Genomic DNA, 23,573 nt, shown 5'->3' on the forward strand with positions numbered 1-23,573 from the left:
AGAGCACAGCCCACAGAGAACTATATACAGCCCACAGTAGTATACAGCACAGAGCACAGCCCACAGAGAACTGTATACAGCCCACAGCAGTATACAGCACAGAGCACAGCCCACAGAGAACTATATACAGCCCACAGCAGTATACAGCACAGAGCACAGCCCACAGAGAGCTATATACAGCCCACAGCAGTATACAGCACAGAGCACAGCCCACAGAGAACTATATACAGCCCACAGCAGTATACAGCACAGAGCACAGCCCACAGAGAACTATATACAGCCCACAGCAGTATACAGCACAGAGCACAGCCCACAGAGAACTATATATAGCACAGAGCACACAGCAGTATACAGCACAGAGCACAGCCCACAGAGAACTATATACAGCCCACAGCAGTATACAGCACAGAGCACAGCCCACAGAGAACTATATACAGCCCACAGCAGTATACAGCACAGAGCACAGCCCACAGAGTACTATATATAGCACAGAGCACACAGTAGTATACAGCACAGAGCACAGCCCACAGAGTACTATATACAGCCCACAGCAGTATACAGCACAGAGCACAGCCCACAGAGAACTATATATAGCACAGAGCACACAGCAGTATACAGCACAGAGCACAGCCCACAGAGAACTATATACAGCCCACAGCAGTATACAGCACAGAGCACAGCCCACAGAGAACTATATACAGCCCACAGCAGTATACAGCACAGAGCACAGCCCACAGAGTACTATATATAGCACAGAGCACACAGTAGTATACAGCACAGAGCACAGCCCACAGAGTACTATATACAGCCCACAGCAGTATACAGCACAGAGCACAGCCCACAGAGAACTATATACAGCCCACATCTCTTCTCTTCCTCCCCTCACCTCCTCCGAGAATGGCCCCACAGTCCAGAAAAAAAAAAACTCTCCTCACCTCTCCTCGTGCCCAGCGTTGCTTCCTGGTTCCTGCTCCTGTCTCAGCAGCTGCAGTCTGCCCGGGACACAGCAGGTGCGCGATGATATGACGTCATCGCGCACCCGCAGTGTCAGAGGCAGAGCGGGGAATGATGGGAGAGGAGCGTCTGTAGACGCTCTCTCCTCCATCATTGAATTCAACTGTACCGGCGTCTATACGCCGGTATAGTTGAATGCGACGGCGGGGGCGGCGGATTGAGCGGCCCACCACTGGCACCGGCCCTTCTGGCATTTGCCAGAAGTGCCCTATGGCCAGTCCGGCCCTGGTTGTAGTGACCGGTGCGTTGTAGTGACCGGTGCGTTGTAGTGACCGGTGCGTTGTGGCGACCGGTGCGTTGTAGTGACCGGTGCGTTGTAGTGACCGGTGCGTTGTAGTGACCGGTGCGTTGTAGTGACCGGTGCGTTGTAGTGACCGGTGCGTTGTAGTGACCGGTGCGTTGTAGTGACCGGTGCGTTGTAGCGACCGGTGCGTTGTAGCGACCGGTGCGTTGTGCCCAGCCTGTGCTTCTGGAGGCATGCACCCGCAAGTTTAGGCGTGCTCTCATCGCTTCAGAAATGCCAAACGTGTGGACGCTATACAGCTCTAGCAAAAATTAAGAGACCACCACATCAAACCCCTGTCATGGCCGCCCAATCTCCAGACCTGAACCCCATTGAAAACCTCTGGAATGTAATCAGGAGGATGATGGATAGTCACAAGCCATCAGATAAAGAACGGCTGACATTATTGTACCAGGAGCGGCATAAGGTCACCCAGGAGCAGTGTGAAAGACTGGAGGAAAGCTGCCAAGACGCAGGAAAGCTGGGATTAACAATCATGGTTATTCCACACAATATTGATTTCTGAACGCTTCCTGAGATAAAACATTAGTATTGTTGTTTCTAAATGATTGTGAACTTGGTTTCTTTGCTTTATTTGAGGTCTGAAAGCACTGGGGGTTTGTTTTTTAATTTTGACCATTTTTCTTTGTCAGAAAAAAATACAAAATTTATTGCTTGGAACTTCGGAGACATGTTGTCAGTAGTTTATAGAATAAAAGAACAATTTACATTTTACTCAAAAATATACCTATAAAGAGAAAAACAAACAAATCAGACAAACTGAACATTCTGCAGTGGTCTGTTAATTTTTGCCAGAGCTGTATGTGGTTTAGGCACACTGGCGCTCAGATGGGAGGGTGGCGTTGGGATTTGGGAGCGCAGAATTGGCTGAATTTCTTTTGGCGGTTGAGGAGCCATTTTGCTTTTCCAGAGCCTTTGTGCTACCAGTAATGTGGGAGCCCCCTATATTTCCGTTAACAGATCTGAGTGGTGATTTGCTTTTTTGTGGTTTGAGTTGAAGCTTTTGTAGGGAACGTTTTACATCACTTTTGGGATCACAGTTATCCTGTGCTCTACGCTGAGCACTTACTTTGGGGTTTCCATCTAACTCTTGGAGTGATGTGATTCAGATGAGAACTCCGAGGAATCCATTCACTATGAGGCTGCAGAGTTCCTCTGGACTCCGGCTTGTCTCTGTTCAGCGGTGTCATTTTCAAAACTGTGGCCGACACAACTTTTATGCAATCCTACAGGTCAGACAGCGTCCACGGTGCCTCCATCTGCCTCATTATAGGGAATCTTCTGCCAGAGGTTCCATCTGAATCATGTATTTCAGAGATTTACACGGAAACCCTGGTGTAAATGCTCAGCGCAGAGCGCAGGATAAATGTGCTCCGAGCCTTACTACGATCTTTGGGAGGCAGAATGGAAAAATCAACAGCATGTGAATATTTGGTTTTATTTATTTTTTATTCCGTTCCTCGTGCGGTATAAGTGATTAGGCGACTTTATTCTTCGGGTCGGTGCGATTACAGCGATACCAGATTTTTATCGGGTTTTTATATATGGCAGCCGTCACACACTAAAAGATGCTTTATATTGCAAAAAATAGTTTTTGTGTCACCACATTTTGAGAGTTATAATTTTTCCATATTTTGTCCCACAGAGTCGTGTGAGGGCTTGTTTTTTGTGGGGGAGCTGTCATTTTAATTGGTGCCATTTTCGGGCACATGACATTTTTTATCGCTTTCTATTGATTTTTGGGAGGCAGAATGAACAAAATCCAGCAATTCAGGATTTTTTTGGGGGGAGGTGGGGGTTATGCCATTCCGTGTGTGGTAAAATTGATAAGGCAGTTTTATTCTTCGGGTCAGTACGATTACAGCAATACCTCATTTATATCGTTTTTTATGTTTTGGCGCTTTTACACAATATAAACTATTTTATAGACACAATTAATTATTTTTGCATGGCTTTATTCTGAGGGCTATAACTCGTCATGGCAAAGATCGGGACCCCGCATCACTCCGTGGGGTCCCCAATCAAAAGGCAGAGGGGGTATCGACCCTCTGCTGGTTCCCGGAATGCTGTGATCTCGTTCGATCGCAGCGTTTCAGGGGTTAAAGTGCCGGGAGTGGTGCGTGACTGCTCCTGGCACTTTGTGCTGGGTGTCAGCTGTCAGAATCAGTTGATAACTGGCTGCGATCGCCCGCGCACCCCGTGTGTAGGCGGGCGATCGTACAGATGTAATAATCTGTCCCTGGTCAGATAGGCCCTGGTCACATGGACGGTTATTACATCTGATGTCAGGGGATAAAGGCGTAATCCCATCTCCAAGATCCTGGCCCAATGTGTAGTAATCATAATAATATTACCACATACCTCCAATTAGAAATGTAGCATAGTTTTTCTGATTTGCTGTCTCTTTCCTCATATGCTGGACTTTAGGTATCCATGATTACGACCACTAGCAACTAGCTGTCACTATATCAGTGGTTGCAACCATAGATACCTAAGGTCCTGCAATACCTGCACATGAGGAAGAAACATAGCGAATCAGAAAAACTATCATGTGGGGTGATCCCAGGATGCGGGGGGGACCTTGTAGGGCTGCTCCCTGGATGCGGGGGACCTTGTAGGGCTGCTCCCAGGATGCAGGGGCCTTTTGGGGCTGTTGCCAGGATGCGGGGGACCTTGTAGGGCTGCTCCCGGGATGCCGGGACCTTGTGGGGCTGCTCCCAGGATGCCGGGACCTTGTGGGGCTGCTCCCGGGATGCCGGGACCTTGTGGGGCTGCTCCTGGGATGCGGGGGAACTTGTGGGGCTGCTCCCAGGATGCTGGAGACCTTGTGGGGCTGCTCTTGGGATGCGGGGGCCTTGTGGGGCTGCTCCCGAGTTGTGGGGGACCTTGTGGGGCTGTTCCCGGGATGCGGGGGACCTTGTGGGGCTTCTCCTGGGATGTGGGGGACCTGGTGGGGCTGCTCCGGTTTGCGGGGGACCTTGTGGGGCTGCTCCTCGGATATATATATGTGTGCCTAGTTTGTGCCAGGTCTGAAGGTTCTATACAATCAGTATGTTATCAGCAGGAAAATATCACTATAGGAGGCTTAATCTGTCTATAGGTGGGGGGGATAACTATTTGATACACTGCCGATTTTGCAGATTTTCCCACCTAGAAAGAATGGGGAGGTCTGTACTTTTTATCGTAGGTACACTTCACCTGTGAGAGACAGAATAAACAATTGTAGACCTGCACAAGGCTCAGATGAGCTACTGGACAATAGGCAAGCAGCTTGTGAGAAGGCAAAATTGTATCAAATCCTTATTTTCCTCAATATAAACACTGCCCCACCCCTGATTGGTGGCTTCCTCTGTATAACCTCATCCTCACCCGTGATTGGTGGCTTCCTGTGTATAACCCCACCCCTGATTGGTGGCTTCCTGTGTATAACCCCACCCCTGACTGATGGCTTCCTGTGTATAACCTCGCCTTCATCCGTGATTGGTGGCTTCCTCTGTATAACCTCATCCTAACCCCTGATTGGTGGCTTCCTGTGTATAACCCCACCTCTGATTGGTGGCTTTCTGTGTATAACCTCGGCTTCATCCGTGATTGGTGGCTTCCTTTGTATAACTCCATCCCACCACTCATTGATGCTATCTTACCCCGCGGTGGCTCCTGGGCTGCGTCCTGCTTGTTACACCGCAGCGGCTCCAGGGCCGCGTCCTGCCTGTTACCCCTCGGCGGCTCCTGGGCCGCGTCCTGCCTGTTACCCCTCGGCGGCTCCTGGGCCGCGTCCTGCTTGTTACACCGCGTCCTGCCTGTTACCCCTCGGCGGCTCCTGGGCCGCGTCCTGCCTGTTACCCCTCGGCGGCTCCTGGGCCGCGTCCTGCCTGTTACCCCTCGGCGGCTCCTGGGCCGCGTCCTGCCTGTTACCCCGGCGGCTCCTGGGCCGCGTCCTGCTTGTTACCCCGCGGCGGCTCCTCGGCCGCGTCCTGCCTGTTACCCTGCGGTGGCTCCTGGGCCGCGTCCTGCTTGTTACCCTGCGGTGGCTCCTGGGCCGCGTCCTGCCTGTTACCCCGCGGTGGCTCCTGGGCCGCGTCCTGCCTGTTACCCCGCGGCGGCTCCTGGGCCGCGTCCTGCCTGTTACCCCGCGGCGGCTCCTGGCCCGTGTCCTGCCTGTTACCCCGGCGGCTCCTGGGCCGCGTCCTGCCTGTTACCCCGGCGGCTCCTGGGCCGCGTCCTGCCTGTTACCCCGGCGGCTCCTGGGCCGCGTCCTGCCTGTTACCCCGCGGCGGCTCCTGGGCCGCGTCCTGCCTGTTACCCCGCGGCGGCTCCTGGGCCGCGTCCTGACTCTTACCCCGCGGTGGCTCCTGGGCCGCGTCCTGCTTGTTACCCTGTGGCGGCTCCTGGGCCGCGTCCTGCTTGTTACCCCGCGGTGGCTCCTGGGCCACGTCCTGCTTGTAACCCTGCGGCGGCTCCTGGGCCACGTCTTGCCTGTTACCCCTCGGCGGCTCCTGGGCCGCGTCCTGCCTGTTACCCCGCGGCGGCTCCTGGGCCGCGTCCTGCCTGTTACCCCGCGGTGGCTCCTGGCCGCGTCTTGCCTGTTACCCCGCGGTGGCTCCTGGGCCGCGTCCTGCCTGTTACCCCTCGGCGGCTCCTGGGCCGCGTCCTGCCTGTTACCCCGCGCTGGCTCCTGGGCCGCGTCCTGCCTGTTACCCCGCGGTGGCTCCTGGGCCGCGTCCTGCCTGTTACCCCGCGGTGGCTCCTGGGCCGCGTCCTGCCTGTTACCCCGCGGCGGCTCCTGGGCCGCGTCCTGCCTGTTACCCCACGGCAGCCCCTGTAAAACCCTTTTCCACCATGCTTCTTTCTCACTGCAGGTTTTCCTGTGGAGCCTCTGCGTTGTGATCATGGCGAGTCCGGTGGTGCGTCAGATTGACAAGCAGTTCCTTATCTGCAGCATCTGCCTGGAGCGCTACCATGTGCCCAAGGTCCTGCCATGTCTGCACACCTTCTGCGAAAAGTGAGTGTCCAGTGTCCTAACGTAAGGCAGACGTAAGTGTCACATCAACCACACCGGGATTATCGCACGTCAGTGTCACGCGGGGATTATCACACGTCAGTGTCACACTAGGATTATCACACATCAGTACCACACTGGGATTATCACACGCCAGTGTCACACTGGGATTATCGCACGTCAGTGTCACACTGGGATTATCACACGTCAGTGTCACACCGGGATTATCACACGTCAGTGTCACACTAGGATTATCACACATCAGTACCACACTGGGATTATCACACGCCAGTGTCACACTGGGATTATCACACGTCAGTGTCACACTGGGATTATCGCACGTCAGTGTCACACCGGGATTATCACACGTCAGTGTCACACTAGGATTATCACACATCAGTACCACACTGGGATTATCACACGTCAGTGTCACACGGGGATTATCACACGCCAGTGTCACACTGGGATTATCGCACGTCAGTGTCACACTGGGATTATCACACGTCAGTGTCACACCGGGATTATCACACGTCAGTGTCACACTAGGATTATCACACATCAGTACCACACTGGGATTATCACACGTCAGTGTCACACGGGGATTATCACACGTCAGTGTCACACTGGGATTATCGCACGTCAGTGTCACACTGGGATTATCGCACGTCAGTGTCACACCGGGATTATCACACGTCAGTGTCACACTAGGATTATCGCACGTCAGTGTCACACTGGGATTATCGCACGTCAGTGTCACACTGGGATTATCGCACGCCAGTGTCACACTGGGATTATCGCACGTCAGTGTCACACTGGGATTATCGCACGCCAGTGTCACACTGGGATTATCACACGCCAGTGTCACACTGGGATTATCACACGTCAGTGTCACACTGGGATTATCGCACGTCAGTGTCACACTGGGATTATCGCACGCCAGTGTCACACCGGGATTATCACACGCCAGTGTCACACCGGGATTATCACACATCAGTACCACACTGGGATTATCACACGTCAGTGTCACGCGGGGATTATCACACGTCAGTGTCACACTAGGATTATCACACATCAGTACCACACTGGGATTATCACACGTCAGTGTCACACTGGGATTATCGCACGTCAATGTCACACTGGGATTATCACACGTCAGTGTCACACCGGGATTATCACACGTCAGTGTCACACTAGGATTATCACACATCAGTACCACACTGGGATTATCACACGTCAGTGTCACACGGGGATTATCACACGCCAGTGTCACACTGGGATTATCGCACGTCAGTGTCACACTGGGATTATCGCACGTCAGTGTCACACCGGGATTATCACACGTCAGTGTCACACTAGGATTATCGCACGTCAGTGTCACACTGGGATTATCACACGTCAGTGTCACACTGGGATTATCACACGCCAGTGTCACACCGGGATTATCACACGTCAGTGTCACACTGGGATTATCACACGCCAGTGTCACACCGGGATTATCACACGTCAGTGTCACACTAGGATTATCACACATCAGTACCACACTGGGATTATCACACGTCAGTGTCACACCGGGATTATCACACGTCAGTGTCACACTGGGATTATCACACGTCAGTGTCACACTGGGATTATCACACGTCAGTGTCACACTGGGATTATCACACGTCAGTGTCACACTGGGATTATCGCACGTCAGTGTCACACTGGGATTATCACACGTCAGTGTCACACCGGGATTATCACACGTCAGTGTCACACTAGGATTATCACACGTCAGTGTCACACTGGGATTATCACACGTCAGTGTCACACTGGGATTATCACACGTCAGTGTCACACTGGGATTATCACACGTCAGTGTCACACTGGGATTGTGGCAGTGGGGGGGCTGCCGGCATTTTGCACCACCTTTCTCCACTAATCCCTTCCTTCTCCGGACCCCCAGGTGTCTGCAGAGCTACATCCCCCCGCAGAGCCTCACCCTGTCCTGCCCCGTGTGCCGGCAAACGTCCATCCTCCCAGAGCGCGGGGTCTCGGCTCTACAGAACAACTTCTTCATCACCAACCTCATGGAAGTTCTGCAGCGGAGCCCGGAGAGTGGGCGACAGGAGCAAAGCGCCCTCCCATGTGACGGGCACACGTCTGCCACCCCCTTATCCTGCCCCAATCACCAGGGCAAGGTGAGCAGCCTCCCCCCTATCCTGCACCGGCCCCAGGGTGAGCTGAGCAGTCGCCCCCCTTATCCTGCACTGACCCCGGGGTGAGGTGAGCAGTCGCCCCCTTATCCTGCACCGATCCCGGGGTGAGGTGAGCAGTCGCCCCCTTATCCTGCACCGATCCCGGGGTGAGGTGAGCAGTCGCCCCCTTATCCTGCACCGATCCCAGGGGTGAGGTGAGCAGTCGCCCCATTATCCTGCACTGATCCCGGGGTGAGGTGAGCAGTCGCCCCCTTATCCTGCACCGATCCCAGGGGTGAGGTGAGCAGTCGCCCCCTTATCCTGCACCGATCCCGGGGTGAGGTGAGCAGTCGCCCCCTTATCCTGCACTGACCCCAGGGTGAGGTGAGCAGTCGCCCCCTTATCCTGCACCGATCCCGGGGTGAGGTGAGCAGTCGCCCCCTTATCCTGCACCGATCCCGGGGTGAGGTGAGCAGTCGCCCCCTTATCCTGCACCGATCCCAGGGGTGAGGTGAGCAGTCGCCCCATTATCCTGCACTGATCCCGGGGTGAGGTGAGCAGTCGCCCCCTTATCCTGCACCGATCCCGGGGTGAGGTGAGCAGTCGCCCCCTTATCCTGCACCGATCCCAGGGGTGAGGTGAGCAGTCGCCCCCTTATCCTGCACTGATCCTGGGGTGAGGTGAGCAGTCGCCCCCTTATCCTGCACTGATCCTGGGGTGAGGTGAGCAGTCGCCCCATTATCCTGCACTGATCCCGGGGTGAGGTGAGCAGTCGCCCCATTATCCTGCACTGATCCTGGGGTGAGGTGAGCAGTCGCCCCATTATCCTGCACCGACCCCAGGGTGAGGTGAGCAGTCGCCCCCTTATCCTGCACCGACCCCGGGGTGAGGTGAGCAGTCGCCCCCTTATCCTGCACCGATCCCAGGGTGAGGTGAGCAGTCGCCCCCTTATCCTGCACCGACCCCAGGGTGAGGTGAGCAGTCGCCCCCTTATCCTGCACCGACCCCGGGGTGAGGTGAGCAGTCGCCCCCTTATCCTGCACCGATCCCAGGGTGAGATGAGCAGTCGCCCCCTTATCCTGCACTGATCCCGGGGGAAGGTGAGCAGTCGCCCCCTTATCCTGCACCGACCCCAGGGTGAGATGAGCAGTCGCCCCCTTATCCTGCACTGACCCCGGGGTGAGGTGAGCAGTCGCCCCCTTATCCTGCACCGATCCCAGGGTGAGGTGAGCAGTCGCCCCCTTATCCTGCACCGATCCCAGGGTGAGGTGAGCAGTCGCCCCCTTATCCTGCACCGACCCCAGGGTGAGGTGAGCAGTCGCCCCCTTATCCTGCACTGACCCCAGGGTGAGGTGAGCAGTCGCCCCCTTATCCTGCACTGATCCCAGGGTGAGATGAGCAGTCGCCCCCTTATCCTGCACCGACCCCAGGGGTGAGGTGAGCAGTCGCCCCCTTATCCTGCACTGACCCCAGGGTGAGGTGAGCAGTCGCCCCCTTATCCTGCACTGACCCCAGGGTGAGGTGAGCAGTCGCCCCCTTATCCTGCACTGACCCCAGGGTGAGATGAGCAGTCGCCCCATTATCCTGCACCGATCCCAGGGTGAGGTGAGCAGTCGCCCCCTTATCCTGCACTGATCCCAGGGGTGAGGTGAGCAGTCGCCCCATTATCCTGCACTGATCCCAGGGGTGAGGTGAGCAGTCGCCCCCTATCCTGCACTGATCCCAGGGGTGAGGTGAGCAGTCGCCCCCTATCCTGCACCGACCCCGGGGTGAGATGAGCAGTCGCCCTCTTATCCTGCACCGATCCCGGAGTGAGATGAGCAGTCGCCCCCTTATCCTGCACCGATCCCAGAGGTGAGGTGAGCAATCGCCCCATTATCCTGCACTGATCCCGGGGTGAGGTGAGCAGTCGCCCCCTTATCCTGCACCGACCCCGGGGTGAGGTGAGCAGTCGCCCCATTATCCTGCACTGATCCCGGGGTGAGGTGAGCAGTCGCCCCCTTATCCTGCACCGACCCCGGGGTGAGGTGAGCAGTCGCCCCATTATCCTGCACTGATCCCAGGGGTGAGGTGAGCAGTCGCCCCATTATCCTGCACTGGTCCCGGGGTGAGGTGAGCAGTCGCCCCCTTATCCTGCACCGACCCCGGGGTGAGGTGAGCAGTCGCCCCATTATCCTGCACTGATCCCAGGGTGAGGTGAGCAGTCGCCCCCTTATCCTGCACCGATCCCGGGGAGAGATGAGCAGTCGCCCCATTATCCTGCACTGATCCCGGAGTGAGCTGAGCAGTCGCCCCCTTATCCTGCACTGTCCCAGGGGTGAGGTGAGCAGTCGCCCCATTATCCTGCACCGACCCCAGGGTGAGGTGAGCAGTCGCCCCCTTATCCTGCACCGACCCCGGGGTGAGGTGAGCAGTCGCCCCCTTATCCTGCACCGATCCCAGGGTGAGGTGAGCAGTCGCCCCCTTATCCTGCACTGATCCCGGGGTGAGGTGAGCAGTCGCCCCCTTATCCTGCACCGATCCCAGGGGTGAGGTGAGCAGTCGCCCCATTATCCTGCACTGATCCCAGGGGTGAGGTGAGCAGTCGCCCCCTTATCCTGCACTGATCCCGGGGTGAGGTGAGCAGTCGCCCCCTTATCCTGCACTGATCCCAGGGTGAGGTGAGCAGTCGCCCCCTTATCCTGCACTGATCCCAGGGTGAGATGAGCAGTCGCCCCCTTATCCTGCACTGATCCCGGGGAGAGGTGAGTAGTCGCCCCATTATCCTGCACCGACCCCGGGGTGAGGTGAGTAGTCGCCCCATTATCCTGCACCGACCCCGGGGTGAGGTGAGTAGTCGCCCCATTATCCTGCACCGATCCCGGGGTGAGGTGAGCAGTCCCCCCCTTTTATCCTGCACCGTCCCAGGGGTCAGGTGAGCAGTCGCCCTCTTATCCTGCACTGATCCCGGGGTGAGGTGAGCAGTCGCCCCCTTATCCTGCACCGTCCCAGGGGTGAGGTGAGCAGTCGACCCCTTATCCTGCACCGTCCCAGGGGTCAGGTGAGCAGTCGCCACCTTATCCTGCACCGTCCCAGGGGTCAGGTGAGCAGTCGCCCCCTTATCCTGCACTGATCCCGGGGTGAGGTGAGCAGTCGCCCCCTTATCCTGCACCGATCCCGGGGTGAGGTGAGCAGTCGCCCCCTTATCCTGCACCGATCCCGGGGTGAGGTGAGCAGTCGCCCCCTTATCCTGCACCGTCCCAGGGGTGAGGTGAGCAGTCGCCCCCTTATCCTGCACTGATCCCGGGGGAAGGTGAGCAGTCGCCCCCTTATCCTGCACCGACCCCGGGGTGAGGTGAGCAGTCGCCCTCTTATCCTGCACCGACCCCGGGGTGAGTTGAGCAGTCGCCCCCTTATCCTGCACCGACCCCGGGGTGAGGTGAGCAGTCGCCCCATTATCCTGCACCGACCCCGGGGTGAGGTGAGCAGTCGCCCTCTTATCCTGCACCGACCCCGGGGTGAGTTGAGCAGTCGCCCCCTTATCCTGCACCGACCCCGGGGTGAGGTGAGCAGTCGCCCCATTATCCTGCACCGACCCCAGGGTGAGGTGAGCAGTCGCCCTCTTATCCTGCACTGATCCCGGGGTGAGGTGAGCAGTCGCCCCCTTATCCTGCACCGTCCCAGGGGTGAGGTGAGCAGTCGACCCCTTATCCTGCACCGTCCCAGGGGTCAGGTGAGCAGTCGCCACCTTATCCTGCACCGTCCCAGGGGTCAGGTGAGCAGTCGCCCCCTTATCCTGCACTGATCCCGGGGTGAGGTGAGCAGTCGCCCCCTTATCCTGCACTGATCCCGGGGTGAGGTGAGCAGTCGCCCCCTTATCCTGCACCGATCCCGGGGTGAGGTGAGCAGTCGCCCCCTTATCCTGCACCGTCCCAGGGGTGAGGTGAGCAGTCGCCCCCTTATCCTGCACTGATCCCGGGGGAAGGTGAGCAGTCGCCCCCTTATCCTGCACCGACCCCGGGGTGAGGTGAGCAGTCGCCCTCTTATCCTGCACCGACCCCGGGGTGAGTTGAGCAGTCGCCCCCTTATCCTGCACCGACCCCGGGGTGAGGTGAGCAGTCGCCCCATTATCCTGCACCGACCCCAGGGTGAGGTGAGCAGTCGCCCGATTATCCTGCACCGACCTAGGGGAGAGGTGAGCAGTCGCCCCCTTATCCTGCACCGATCCCGGGGTGAGGTGAGCAGTCGCCCCCTTATCCTGCACTGATCCCGGGGTGAGGTGAGCAGTCGCCCCTTTATCCTGCACCGACCTAGGGGAGAGATGAGCAGTCGCCCCATTATCCTGCACCGTCCCAGGGGTGAGGTGAGCAGTCGCCCCCTTATCCTGCACCGATCCCGGGGTGAGGTGAGCAGTCGCCCCCTTATCCTGCACTGATCCCGGGGTGAGGTGAGCAGTCGCCCCTTTATCCTGCACTGATCCCGGGGTGAGGTGAGCAGTCGCCCCCTTATCCTGCACCGATCCCGGGGTGAGGTGAGCAGTCGCCCCCTTATCCTGCACCGATCCCGGGGTGAGGTGAGCAGTCGCCCCCTTATCCTGCACTGATCCCGGGGTGAGGTGAGCAGTCGCCCCTTTATCCTGCACTGATCCCGGGGTGAGGTGAGCAGTCGCCCCTTTATCCTGCACTGATCCCGGGGTGAGGTGAGCAGTCGCCCCCTTATCCTGCACCGATCCCGGGGTGAGGTGAGCAGTCGCCCCCTTATCCTGCACCGATCCCGGGGTGAGGTGAGCAGTCGCCCCCTTATCCTGCACTGATCCCGGGGTGAGGTGAGCAGTCGCCCCTTTATCCTGCACTGATCCCGGGGTGAGGTGAGCAGTCGCCCCCTTATCCTGCACCGATCCCGGGGTGAGGTGAGCAGTCGCCCCTTTATCCTGCACCGATCCCGGGGTGAGGTGAGCAGTCGCCCCCTTATCCTGCACTGATCCCGGGGTGAGGTGAGCAGTCGCCCCTTTATCCTGCACCGACCTAGGGGAGAGATGAGCAGTCGCCCCATTATCCTGCACCGTCCCAGGGGTGAGGTGAGAGGTCGCCCCCTTATCCTGCACCGATCCCGGGGTGAGGTGAGCAGTCGCCCCCTTATCCTGCACTGATCCCGGGGTGAGGTGAGCAGTCGCCCCTTTATCCTGCACTGATCCCGGGGTGAGGTGAGCAGTCACCCCCTTATCCTGCACCGATCCCGGGGTGAGGTGAGCAGTCGCCCCCTTATCCTGCAGTTTCCCCGTCACTCTCTCCACAGACGATGGAGTATTACTGCGGACCCTGTGAGACGGCCATGTGTGTGGAGTGTACGGAGGGCGAGCATCGGGAGCACTGCACTGTTCCGCTGAGAGACGTCCTGGAGCAGCACAAAGCGTCTCTGCGCTGCCAGCTGGACAGCATCCGCAGCAGGTACTACTCCCCCCATCATCTTACTGGTGGCTGGGAATAACAGTCCGGGGGGGGTGAAGGAAAGGAAGAGACTGCAACAATACTGGGAGTATAAACCATAATCTAAATCGAGTAACGAAACTACAGCATATCGCACTAATTACCACCAAGTGCAGCAATAAATAGATTATGCTGGAGTCCTACATGACTGACGGCAGCCTGTGGTCCGGGGGAGGGGAGCGCAGTACTAGTGGCCTCACCTGTCAGGAGGATTGCTGGGACCTGTAGTGTCAGTCCTGTTGGACTCCAGTATAATCTATTTATTGCTGCACTTGGTAGTAATTAGTGTGATATGAAGAGACGGCAGCCTGTCCGGGGGAGGGGAGCGCGGTACTAGTGGCCTCACCTGTCAGGAGGATTGCTGGGACCTGTAGAGTCAGTCATGTAGGACTCCAGTATAATCTATTTATTGCTGCACTTGGTGGTCATTAGTGTGATATGAAGAGACGGCAGCCTGTGGTTCGGAGGAGAGGAGCGCGGTACTATTGGTGTCATGGATCCCCTCTCCGTGGTGTAACTAATTTGTCACGTGCCCGCTCTCAGCACGTGACTTGGGGTTGTGCCTGCAAGGGTTAATCTATCTCCCCCTCTCAGTCCAGCATCCAGCCTCTGTCCTATGCTGTAATGGGAGCATAAATCACACACTGACCCAGGCCACACACCCGCTCATACACGCTGCCACCACTCACCGAATACACGGGCGATGAGTCCCGGAAATATTAATACTAATAATGTCTACTACTCATAAGGCTCACACACCTTAGGCTATGGATTCCTTTAGAACATTCAAGGTTCAACTTGTTAAAGTTTTATACTTTAATACAAAAAAGGTTCAGTGCTTACAGTAAGAAAAGGTATAAAAATATAATAAAAAGACATACAACTTATGCAAAACAGTATAAAAATAAACAGGAGAAACTTACAGAAATTATCTAACTTTTAGTTGCTTTCTGCTCCCTGAGGGTAGGATGAATGTAGATTGGAACACACCAGCTTCTAAGGCTGCCCCCAACATGTGAACACAATTCTCTACATACAGCCCTAATTTATAGCTTTGGTCTGGAGGTCAGGTTTCTAGACCGCCCCCTCAGGTTAATATCATAATTGCTGGCTTTTTGATTGGGCCACGGCCGCGCTACTAATGAATATATTATTTTTCTCTTGAGACACCCTGTGTAAAGGTTCTCACGGATAGATACCATCAGGCCGCAATTAACATTTCCCCTCCAAGAGCTAGGAGGTGTCAAATGTTCCTTTTCTTCTTGGCCCTAGCCAGACCCCCTGATGAGATTTGGAGACAGAGGTCTACTTGTCTCAGGGACGTACATATTAACACCGGGTGCGACTTGTAGCTTTCAAGACAGATGTTACATTTGCCAGTGACACAATAAATCTATACATATTCCACTGCACACGCGTATGTATGTATGTATGTATATACAGTGCCTACAAGTAGTATTCAACCCCCTGCAGATTTAGCAGGTTTACACATTTGGAATTAACTTGGCATTGTGACATTTGGACTGTAGATCAGCCTGGAAGTGTGAAATGCACTGCAGCAAAAAAGAATGTTATTTATTTGTTTGTTTGTTTTTTAAATTGTGAAAAGTCTTTTCAGAGGGTCATTTATTATTCAACCCCTCAACCCACCAGAATTCTGTTTGGTTCCCCTAAAGTATTAAGAAGTAGTTCAGGCATAAAGAACAATGAGCTTCACATGTTTGGATTAATTATCTCTTTTTCCAGCCTTTTCTGACTATTTAAGACCCTCCCCAAACTTGTGAACAGCACTCAAACATGGTCAACATGGGAAAGACAAAGGAGCATTCCAAGGCCATCAGAGACAAGATCGTGGAGGGTCACAAGGCTGGCAAGGGGTACAAAACCCTTTCCAAGGAGTTGGGCCTACCTGACTCCACTGTTGGGAGCATCATCCGTAAGTGGAAGGCTTATGGAACTACTGTTAACCTTCCATGGCCTGGACAGCCTTTGAAAGTTTCCTCCCGTGCCGAGGCCAGGCTTGTCCGAAGAGTCAAGGCTAACCCAAGGACAACAAGGAAGGAGCTCCGGGAAGATCTCATGGCAGTGGGGACATTGGTTTCAGTCAATACCATAAGTAACGTACTCCACCGCAATGGTCTCCGTTCCAGACGAGCCCGTAAGGTACCTTTACTTTCAAAGCGTCATGTCAAGGCTCGTCTACAGTTTGCTCATGATCACTTGGAGGACTCTGAGACTGACTGGTTCAAGGTTCTCTGGTCTGATGAGACCAAGATCGAGATCTTTGGTGCCAACCACACACGTGACGTTTGGAGACTGGATGGCACTGCATACGACCCCAAGAATACCATCCCTACAGTCAAGCATGATGGTGGTAGCATCATGCTGTGGGGCTGTTTCTCAGCCAAGGGGCCTGGCCATCTGGTCCGCATCCATGGGAAGATGGATAGCACGGCCTACCTGGAGATTTTGGCCAAGAACCTCCGCTCCTCCATCAAGGATCTTAAGATGGGTCGTCATTTCATCTTCCAACAAGACAACGACCTAAAGCACACAGCCAAGAAAACCAAGGCCTGGTTCAAGAGGCAAAAAATCAAGGTGTTGCAGTGGCCTAGTCAGTCTCCTGACCTTAACCCAATTGAAAACTTGTGGAAGGAGCTCAAGATTAAAGTCCACATGAGACACCCAAAGAACCTAGATAACTTGGAGAAGATCTGCATGGAGGAGTGGGCCAAGATAACTCCAGAGACCTGTGCCGGCCTGATCAGGTCTTATAAAAGACGATTATTAGCTGTAATTGCAAACAAAGGTTATTCCACAAAATATTAAACCTAGGGGTTGAATAATAATTGACCCACACTTTTATGTTTAAAATTTATAAAAATTTAACTGAGCAACAAAACTTTTTGGTTTGTAAGATTTATGCATCTGTTAATAAATCCTGCTCTTGTTTGAAGTTTGAAGGCTCTAACTTATTTGCATCTTAGTAAACCTGCTAAATCTGCAGGGGGTTGAATACTACTTGTAGGCACTGTGTATATATATATATATATATATATATATATATATATATATATATATACACACACATATTTCACCACACTGTACTTGGTGGTAATTAGTGTGATATGAAGAGACGGCAGCCTGTGGTCCAGGGGAGCGGAACGCGGTACTAGTGGTCTCACCTGTCAGGAGTTTTGCTGGGCCCTGTAGTGTCAGTACTGTAGGTATCCATGTTGGAGGGCCCTGCACAGAGCGTTTTTATGGTTTTCCGGTATTAGAAAACATGGCCGCCTCTTCAAGAGCCGCAGCGTCTTTGTCCTCAGGTTATACTCCAGGAGCAGAATCATTATGGACCAGGGCAGGGTGGTGTCCGCAGAGTGTAACCAGCCATGTGCTTCTGCCCCCAGAATCCCTCAGTTGACCTCAGCCATTGACCTGGTGGGGGAGATCAGTCGGCAGCTCAGCGAGAGAAAGAATGCCGCCGTGAACGAAATCTGCGCCACCTTCGAAGAGCTGGAGCGGGCGCTGCAGCAGAGGAAGAACGCGCTACTCCAGGACCTGGACGCCATCTCTGTCAGCAAGCAGAAGGTGCGGAGCAGAGCAGGGGACTGCGGAGCAGGGTTGTGCACAGCAGGGGGCTGCAGAGCAGGACTGTACAAAGCAGAGGGCTGCGGAGCGGGGCTGTTCAGAGTAGGGGGCTGCGGAGCAGGGTTGTGCACAGCAGGGGGCTGCAGAGCAGGACTGTATAAAGCAGAGAGCTGCGGAGCGGGGCTGTGCAGAGTAGGGGGCTGCGGAGCAGGGCTGTGCAGATTAGGGGGCTGCGGAGCGGGGCTGTGCAGAGTAGGGGGCTGCGGGGCTGTGCAGAGCAGGGGTGTGCAGAGCAGGGGGCTGCGGAGCGGGGCTGTGCAGAGCAGGGGTCTGCCGAGCAGGGCTGTGCGGAGCAGGGGGCTGTGGAGCGGGGTTGTGCGGAGCGGGGCTGTGCGGAGCAGGGGGCTGTGGAGTGGGGTTGTGCTGAGCAAGGCTGTGCAGAGCAGGGGGCTGCGGAGCAGAACTGTGCAGAGTAAGGGGCTGCGGAGCGGGGTTGTGCAGAGCAGGGGTCTGCGGGGCTGTGCGGAGCAGGGGGCTGTGGAGTGGGGTTGTGCTGAGCAAGGCTGTGCAGAGCAGGGGGCTGCGGAGCAGAACTGTGCAGAGTAGGGGGCTGCGGAGCGGGGTTGTGCAGAGCAGGGGGCTGCGGGGCTGTGCAGTGCAGGGCCTGTACAGAGCAGGGGGCTGCGCGGAGCAGGGGCTGACGCCTCCTCTCTCCGCAGGTGCTGCAGGTGCAGCTCTCGTCGCTCAGACAGGGGCTGGATAACATGGAGAGCAGCATGCGCTTCACGGAGCAGGCGCTCGGCCATGGCTCGGAGACGGAGGTCCTGCTGGTGAGGAAGCAGATGAGCGAGCGGCTAAGCGAGCTGGCCTCCCGAGACTTCCCCCTCTACCCACAGCAGAACCCGCAGCTGGAGTTCCGAGTGGAGACGGACGGGCTGCGCCGCTCCCTGCAGAACCTGGGAGCGCTGCTCACCACCAGTGCAGTGGCCCACGCCTCGGTAGCCACGGGGGAGGGTCTGCGCCAGGCACTGGTGGGACACCAAACCTCCGTCACCGTCACCACCAAGGACAAAGATGGCGAGCTGGTGAGAAGCGGCAATGCCACCCTGCAGGCCCAGCTGACTGCTCCGGACGGAGGGGCCCAGGACGGGGAGGTGGCCGACAATAAGAACGGCACCTACGAGGTCGTCTACACCCCGCGCCATGAAGGCGAGCACCACCTGTCCCTTCGGCTCTACGGACAGCCTCTCCGCGGGAGCCCCTACCGGGTGCGGGCCGTGAAGCCCGGAGACGTACCGGCCTCCCCCGAGGACGTGAAGCGCAGGGTGAAGTCCCCCAGCGGAGGCCACATCCGCCAGAAGGCCGTGAGGAGGCCGTCCAGCATGTACAGCACCAACAAGAAGAAGGAGAACCCCATAGAGGACGAGATGATCCTGCGAGTAGGTACGGACGACGGGAGTGATACTGTGTGCTGGGGTCAGGGATGATGAGAGTGATACTGTGCGCTGGGGTCAGGGATGATGAGAGTGATACTGTGCGCTGGGGTCAGGGATGATGAGAGTGATACTGTGCGCTGGCGTCAGGGACGGTGAGAGTGATACTGTGTGCTGGGGTCAGGGACGATGAGAGTGATACTGTGCGCTGGCGTCAGGGATGATGAGAGTGATACTGTGCGCTGGGGTCAGGGATGATGAGAGTGATACTGTGTGCTGGGGTCAGGGATGATGAGAGTGATACTGTGTGCTGGGGTCAGGGACGGTGAGAGTGATACTGTGCGCTGGGGTCAGGGATGATGAGAGTGATACTGTGTGCTGGGGTCAGGGATGATGAGAGTGATACTGTGTGCTGGGGTCAGGGACGGTGAGAGTGATACTGTGCGCTGGGGTCAGGGACGGTGAGAGTGATACTGTGCGCTGGGGTCAGGGATGATGAGAGTGATACTGTGCGCTGGGGTCAGGGATGATGAGAGTGATACTGTGCGCTGGGGTCAGGGATGATGAGAGTGATACTGTGTGCTGGGGTCAGGGATGATGAGAGTGATACTGTGTGCTGGCGTCAGGGACGGTGAGAGTGATACTGTGTGCTGGGGTCACGGACGATGAGAGTGATACTGTGCGCTGGCGTCAGGGATGATGAGAGTGATACTGTGCGCTGGGGTCAGGGATGATGAGAGTGATACTGTGTGCTGGGGTCAGGGATGATGAGAGTGATACTGTGCGCTGGGGTCAGGGATGATGAGAGTGATACTGTGCGCTGGCGTCAGGGACGGTGAGAGTGATACTGTGCGCTGGGGTCAGGGATGATGAGAGTGATACTGTGCGCTGGGGTCAGGGACGATGAGAGTGATACTGTGCGCTGGGGTCAGGGACGGTGAGAGTGATACTGTGCGCTGGGGTCAGGGACGGTGAGAGTGATACTGTGCGCTGGGGTCAGGGACGGTGAGAGTGATACTGTGCGCTGCGGTCAGGGATGATGAGAGTGATACTGTGCGCTGGGGTCAGGGATGATGAGAGTGATACTGTGCGCTGGGGTCAGGGATGATGAGAGTGATACTGTGCGCTGGGGTCAGGGATGATGAGAGTGATACTGTGCGCTGGGGTCAGGGATGATGAGTGATACTGTGCGCTGGGGTCAGGGATGATGAGAGTGATACTGTGCGCTGGGGTCAGGGACGGTGAGAGTGATACTGTGCGCTGGGGTCAGGGATGATGAGAGTGATACTGTGTGCTGGGGTCAGGGATGATGAGTGATACTGTGCGCTGGCATCAGGGACGGTGAGAGATACTGTGTGCTGGGGTCAGGGATGATGAGAGTGATACTGTGCGCTGGGGTCAGGGACGGTGAGAGTGATACTGTGCGCTGGCATCAGGGACGGTGAGAGTGATACTGTGTGCTGGGGTCAGGGATGATGAGTGATACTGTGCGCTGGGGTCAGGGATGATGAGAGTGATACTGTGCGCTGGCGTCAGGGACAGTGAGAGTGATACTGTGCGCTGGGGTCAGGGATGATGAGAGTGATACTGTGTGCTGGGGTCAGGGATGATGAGTGATACTGTGCGCTGGCATCAGGGACGGTGAGAGTGATACTGTGTGCTGGGGTCAGGGATGATGAGAGTGATACTGTGCGCTGGGGTCAGGGACGGTGAGAGTGATACTGTGCGCTGGCATCAGGGACGGTGAGAGTGATACTGTGTGCTGGGGTCAGGGATGATGAGAGTGATACTGTGCGCTGGGGTCAGGGATGATGAGAGTGATACTGTGCGCTGGCATCAGGGACGGTGAGAGTGATACTGTGTGCTGGGGTCAGGGATGATGAGTGATACTGTGCGCTGGCGTCGGGGACGGTGAGAGTGATACTGTGCGCTGGGGTCAGGGATGATGAGAGTGATACTGTGCTCTGGGGTCAGGGATGATGGGAGTGATACTGTGCGCTGGGGTCAGGGACGGTGAGAGTGATACTGTGCGCTGGGGTCGGGGATGATGAGTGATACTGTGCGCTGGCGTCGGGGACGGTGAGAGTGATACTGTGCTCTGGGGTCAGGGATGATGGGAGTTATACTGTGCGCTGGGGTCAGGGACGGTGAGAGTGATACTGTGCGCTGGGGTCGGGGATGATGAGAGTGATACTGTGCGCTGGGGTCAAGGATGATGGGAGTTATACTGTGCGCTGGGGTCAGGGACGGTGAGAGTGATACTGTGTTCTGGGGTCAGGGACGGTGAGAGTGATACTGTGTGCTGGGGTCAGGGATGATGAGAGATACTGTGCGCTGGGGTCAGGGATGATGAGTGATACTGTGCGCTGGCGTCGGGGACGGTGAGAGTGATACTGTGCGCTGGGGTCAGGGATGATGGGAGTGATACTGTGTGCTGGGTCAGGGACGGTGAGAGTGATACTGTGCGCTGGGGTCGGGGATGATGAGAGTGATACTGTGCGCTGGGGTCAGGGATGATGGGAGTGATACTGTGCGCTGGGGTCAGGGATGATGAGAGATACTGTGCGCTGACGTTGGGGACGGTGAGAATGATACTGTGCGCTGGGGTCAGGGATGATGAGAGTGATACTGTGTGCTGGGTCAGGGATGATGAGAGTGATACTGTGCGCTGGGGTCAGGGACGGTGAGAGTGATACTGTGAGCTGGGGTCAGGGACGGTGAGAGTGATACTGTGTGCTGGGGTCAGGGATGATGAGAGATACTGTGCTCTGGGGTCAGGGATGATGAGTGATACTGTGCGCTGGGGTCAGGGATGATGAGAGTGATACTGTGTGCTGGGGTCAGGGATGATGGGAGTGATACTGTGTGCTGGGTCAGGGACGGTGAGAGTGATACTGTGCGCTGGGGTCGTGGATGATGAGAGTGATACTGTGCGCTGGGGTCAGGGATGATGGGAGTGATACTGTGTGCTGGGTCAGGGATGATGAGAGTGATACTGTGCGCTGGGGTCAGGGATGATGAGTGATACTGTGCGCTGGGGTCAGGGATGATGAGAGTGATACTGTGCGCTGGGGTCAGGGATGATGAGTGATACTGTGCGCTGGGGTCAGGGATGATGAGAGTGATACTGTGCGCTGGGGTCAGGGACGGTGAGAGTGATACTGTGCGCTGGGGTCAGGGATGATGAGAGTGATACTGTGCGCTGGGGTCAGGGATGATGAGAGTGATACTGTGTGCTGGGGTCAGGGACGGTGAGAGTGATACTGTGCGCTGGGGTCAGGGACGGTGAGAGTGATACTGTGTGCTGGGGTTAGGGATGATGAGAGTGATACTGTGCGCTGGCATCAGGGACGGTGAGAGTGATACTGTGCGCTGGGGTCAGGGACGGTGAGAGTGATACTGTGTGCTGGGGTCAGGGATGATGAGAGTGATACTGTGCGCTGGCATCAGGGACGGTGAGAGTGATACTGTGCTCTGGGGTCAGGGACGGTGAGAGTGATACTGTGCTCTGGGGTCAGGGACGGTGAGAGTGATACTGTGCGCTGGGGTCAGGGATGATGAGAGTGATACTGTGCGCTGGCGTTGGGGACGGTGAGAGTGATACTGTGCGCTGGGGTCAGGGACGGTGAGAGTGATACTGTGCTCTGGGGTCATTGATGATGAGAGTGATACTGTGCTCTGGGGTCAGGGACGGTGAGAGTGATACTGTGCTCTGGGGTCATTGATGATGAGAGTGATACTGTGCGCTGGGGTCAGGGATGATGAGAGTGATACTGTGCTCTGGGGTCAGGGACGGTGAGAGTGATACTGTACTCTGGGGTCAGGGATGATGAGAGTGATACTGTGCTCTGGGGTCAGGGATGATGAGAGTGATACTGTGTGCTGGGTCAGGGATGATGAGAGTGATACTGTGCTCTGGGGTCAGGGACGGTGAGAGTGATACTGTGTGCTGGGTCAGGGATGATGAGAGTGATACTGTGCGCTGGCGTTGGGGACGGTGAGAGTGATACTGTACTCTGGGGTCAGGGATGATGAGAGTGATACTGTGCTCTGGGGTCAGGGATGATGAGAGTGATACTGTGCGCTGGGTCAGGAACGGTGAGAGTGATACTGTGCTCTGGGGTCAGGGACGGTGAGAGTGATACTGTGCTCTGGGGTCATTGATGATGAGAGTGATACTGTGCTCTGGGGTCAGGGACGGTGAGAGTGATACTGTGTGCTGGGTCAGGGACGGTGAGAGTGATACTGTGCTCTGGGGTCAGGGATGATGAGAGTGATACTGTGTGCTGGGTCAGGGATGGTGAGAGTGATACTGTTCTCTTGGCGCCAGGGATGATGAGAGTGATACTGTGTGCTGGGTCAGGGACGGTGAGAGTGATACTGTGCTCTGGGGTCAGGGACGGTGAGAGTGATACTGTGCGCTGGGGTCAGGGACGGTGAGAGTGATACTGTGCGCTGGGGTCAGGGATGATGAGAGTGATACTGTGTGCTGGGTCAGGGACGGTGAGAGTGATACTGTGCGCTGGGTCAGGGATGATGAGAGTGATACTGTGCGCTGGGGTCAGGGATGATGAGAGTGATACTGTGCGC

At 56.2% G+C, this 23,573-nt stretch overlaps 1 protein-coding gene across 2 annotated transcripts in view; it reads left to right on the forward strand.

The window, feature by feature from the left end:
* TRIM3 (tripartite motif containing 3) overlaps nucleotides 1–23,573 on the forward strand; it is a 92,560-nt gene that overhangs the window by 38,526 nt on the left and 30,461 nt on the right. Inside the window, exons 2-6 of one of the 2 annotated variants that reach the window (XM_077298985.1) lie at nucleotides 6,178–6,320; nucleotides 8,263–8,497; nucleotides 13,769–13,920; nucleotides 17,370–17,550; nucleotides 18,270–18,993. In XM_077298985.1, the coding sequence (XP_077155100.1) occupies nucleotides 6,208–6,320; nucleotides 8,263–8,497; nucleotides 13,769–13,920; nucleotides 17,370–17,550; nucleotides 18,270–18,993 (1,405 nt within the window). In that variant the 5' untranslated portion in view covers nucleotides 6,178–6,207. Of the gene's footprint in view, nucleotides 1–6,176; nucleotides 6,321–8,262; nucleotides 8,498–13,768; nucleotides 13,921–17,369; nucleotides 17,551–18,269; nucleotides 18,994–23,573 lie in introns of both variants that reach the window. The other variant, XM_077298986.1, reaches the window with a different exon arrangement.

The sequence above is a fragment of the Ranitomeya variabilis genome, chromosome 3, assembly GCF_051348905.1.
Source record: "Ranitomeya variabilis isolate aRanVar5 chromosome 3, aRanVar5.hap1, whole genome shotgun sequence".
Lineage (NCBI taxonomy): Eukaryota > Metazoa > Chordata > Amphibia > Anura > Dendrobatidae > Ranitomeya > Ranitomeya variabilis.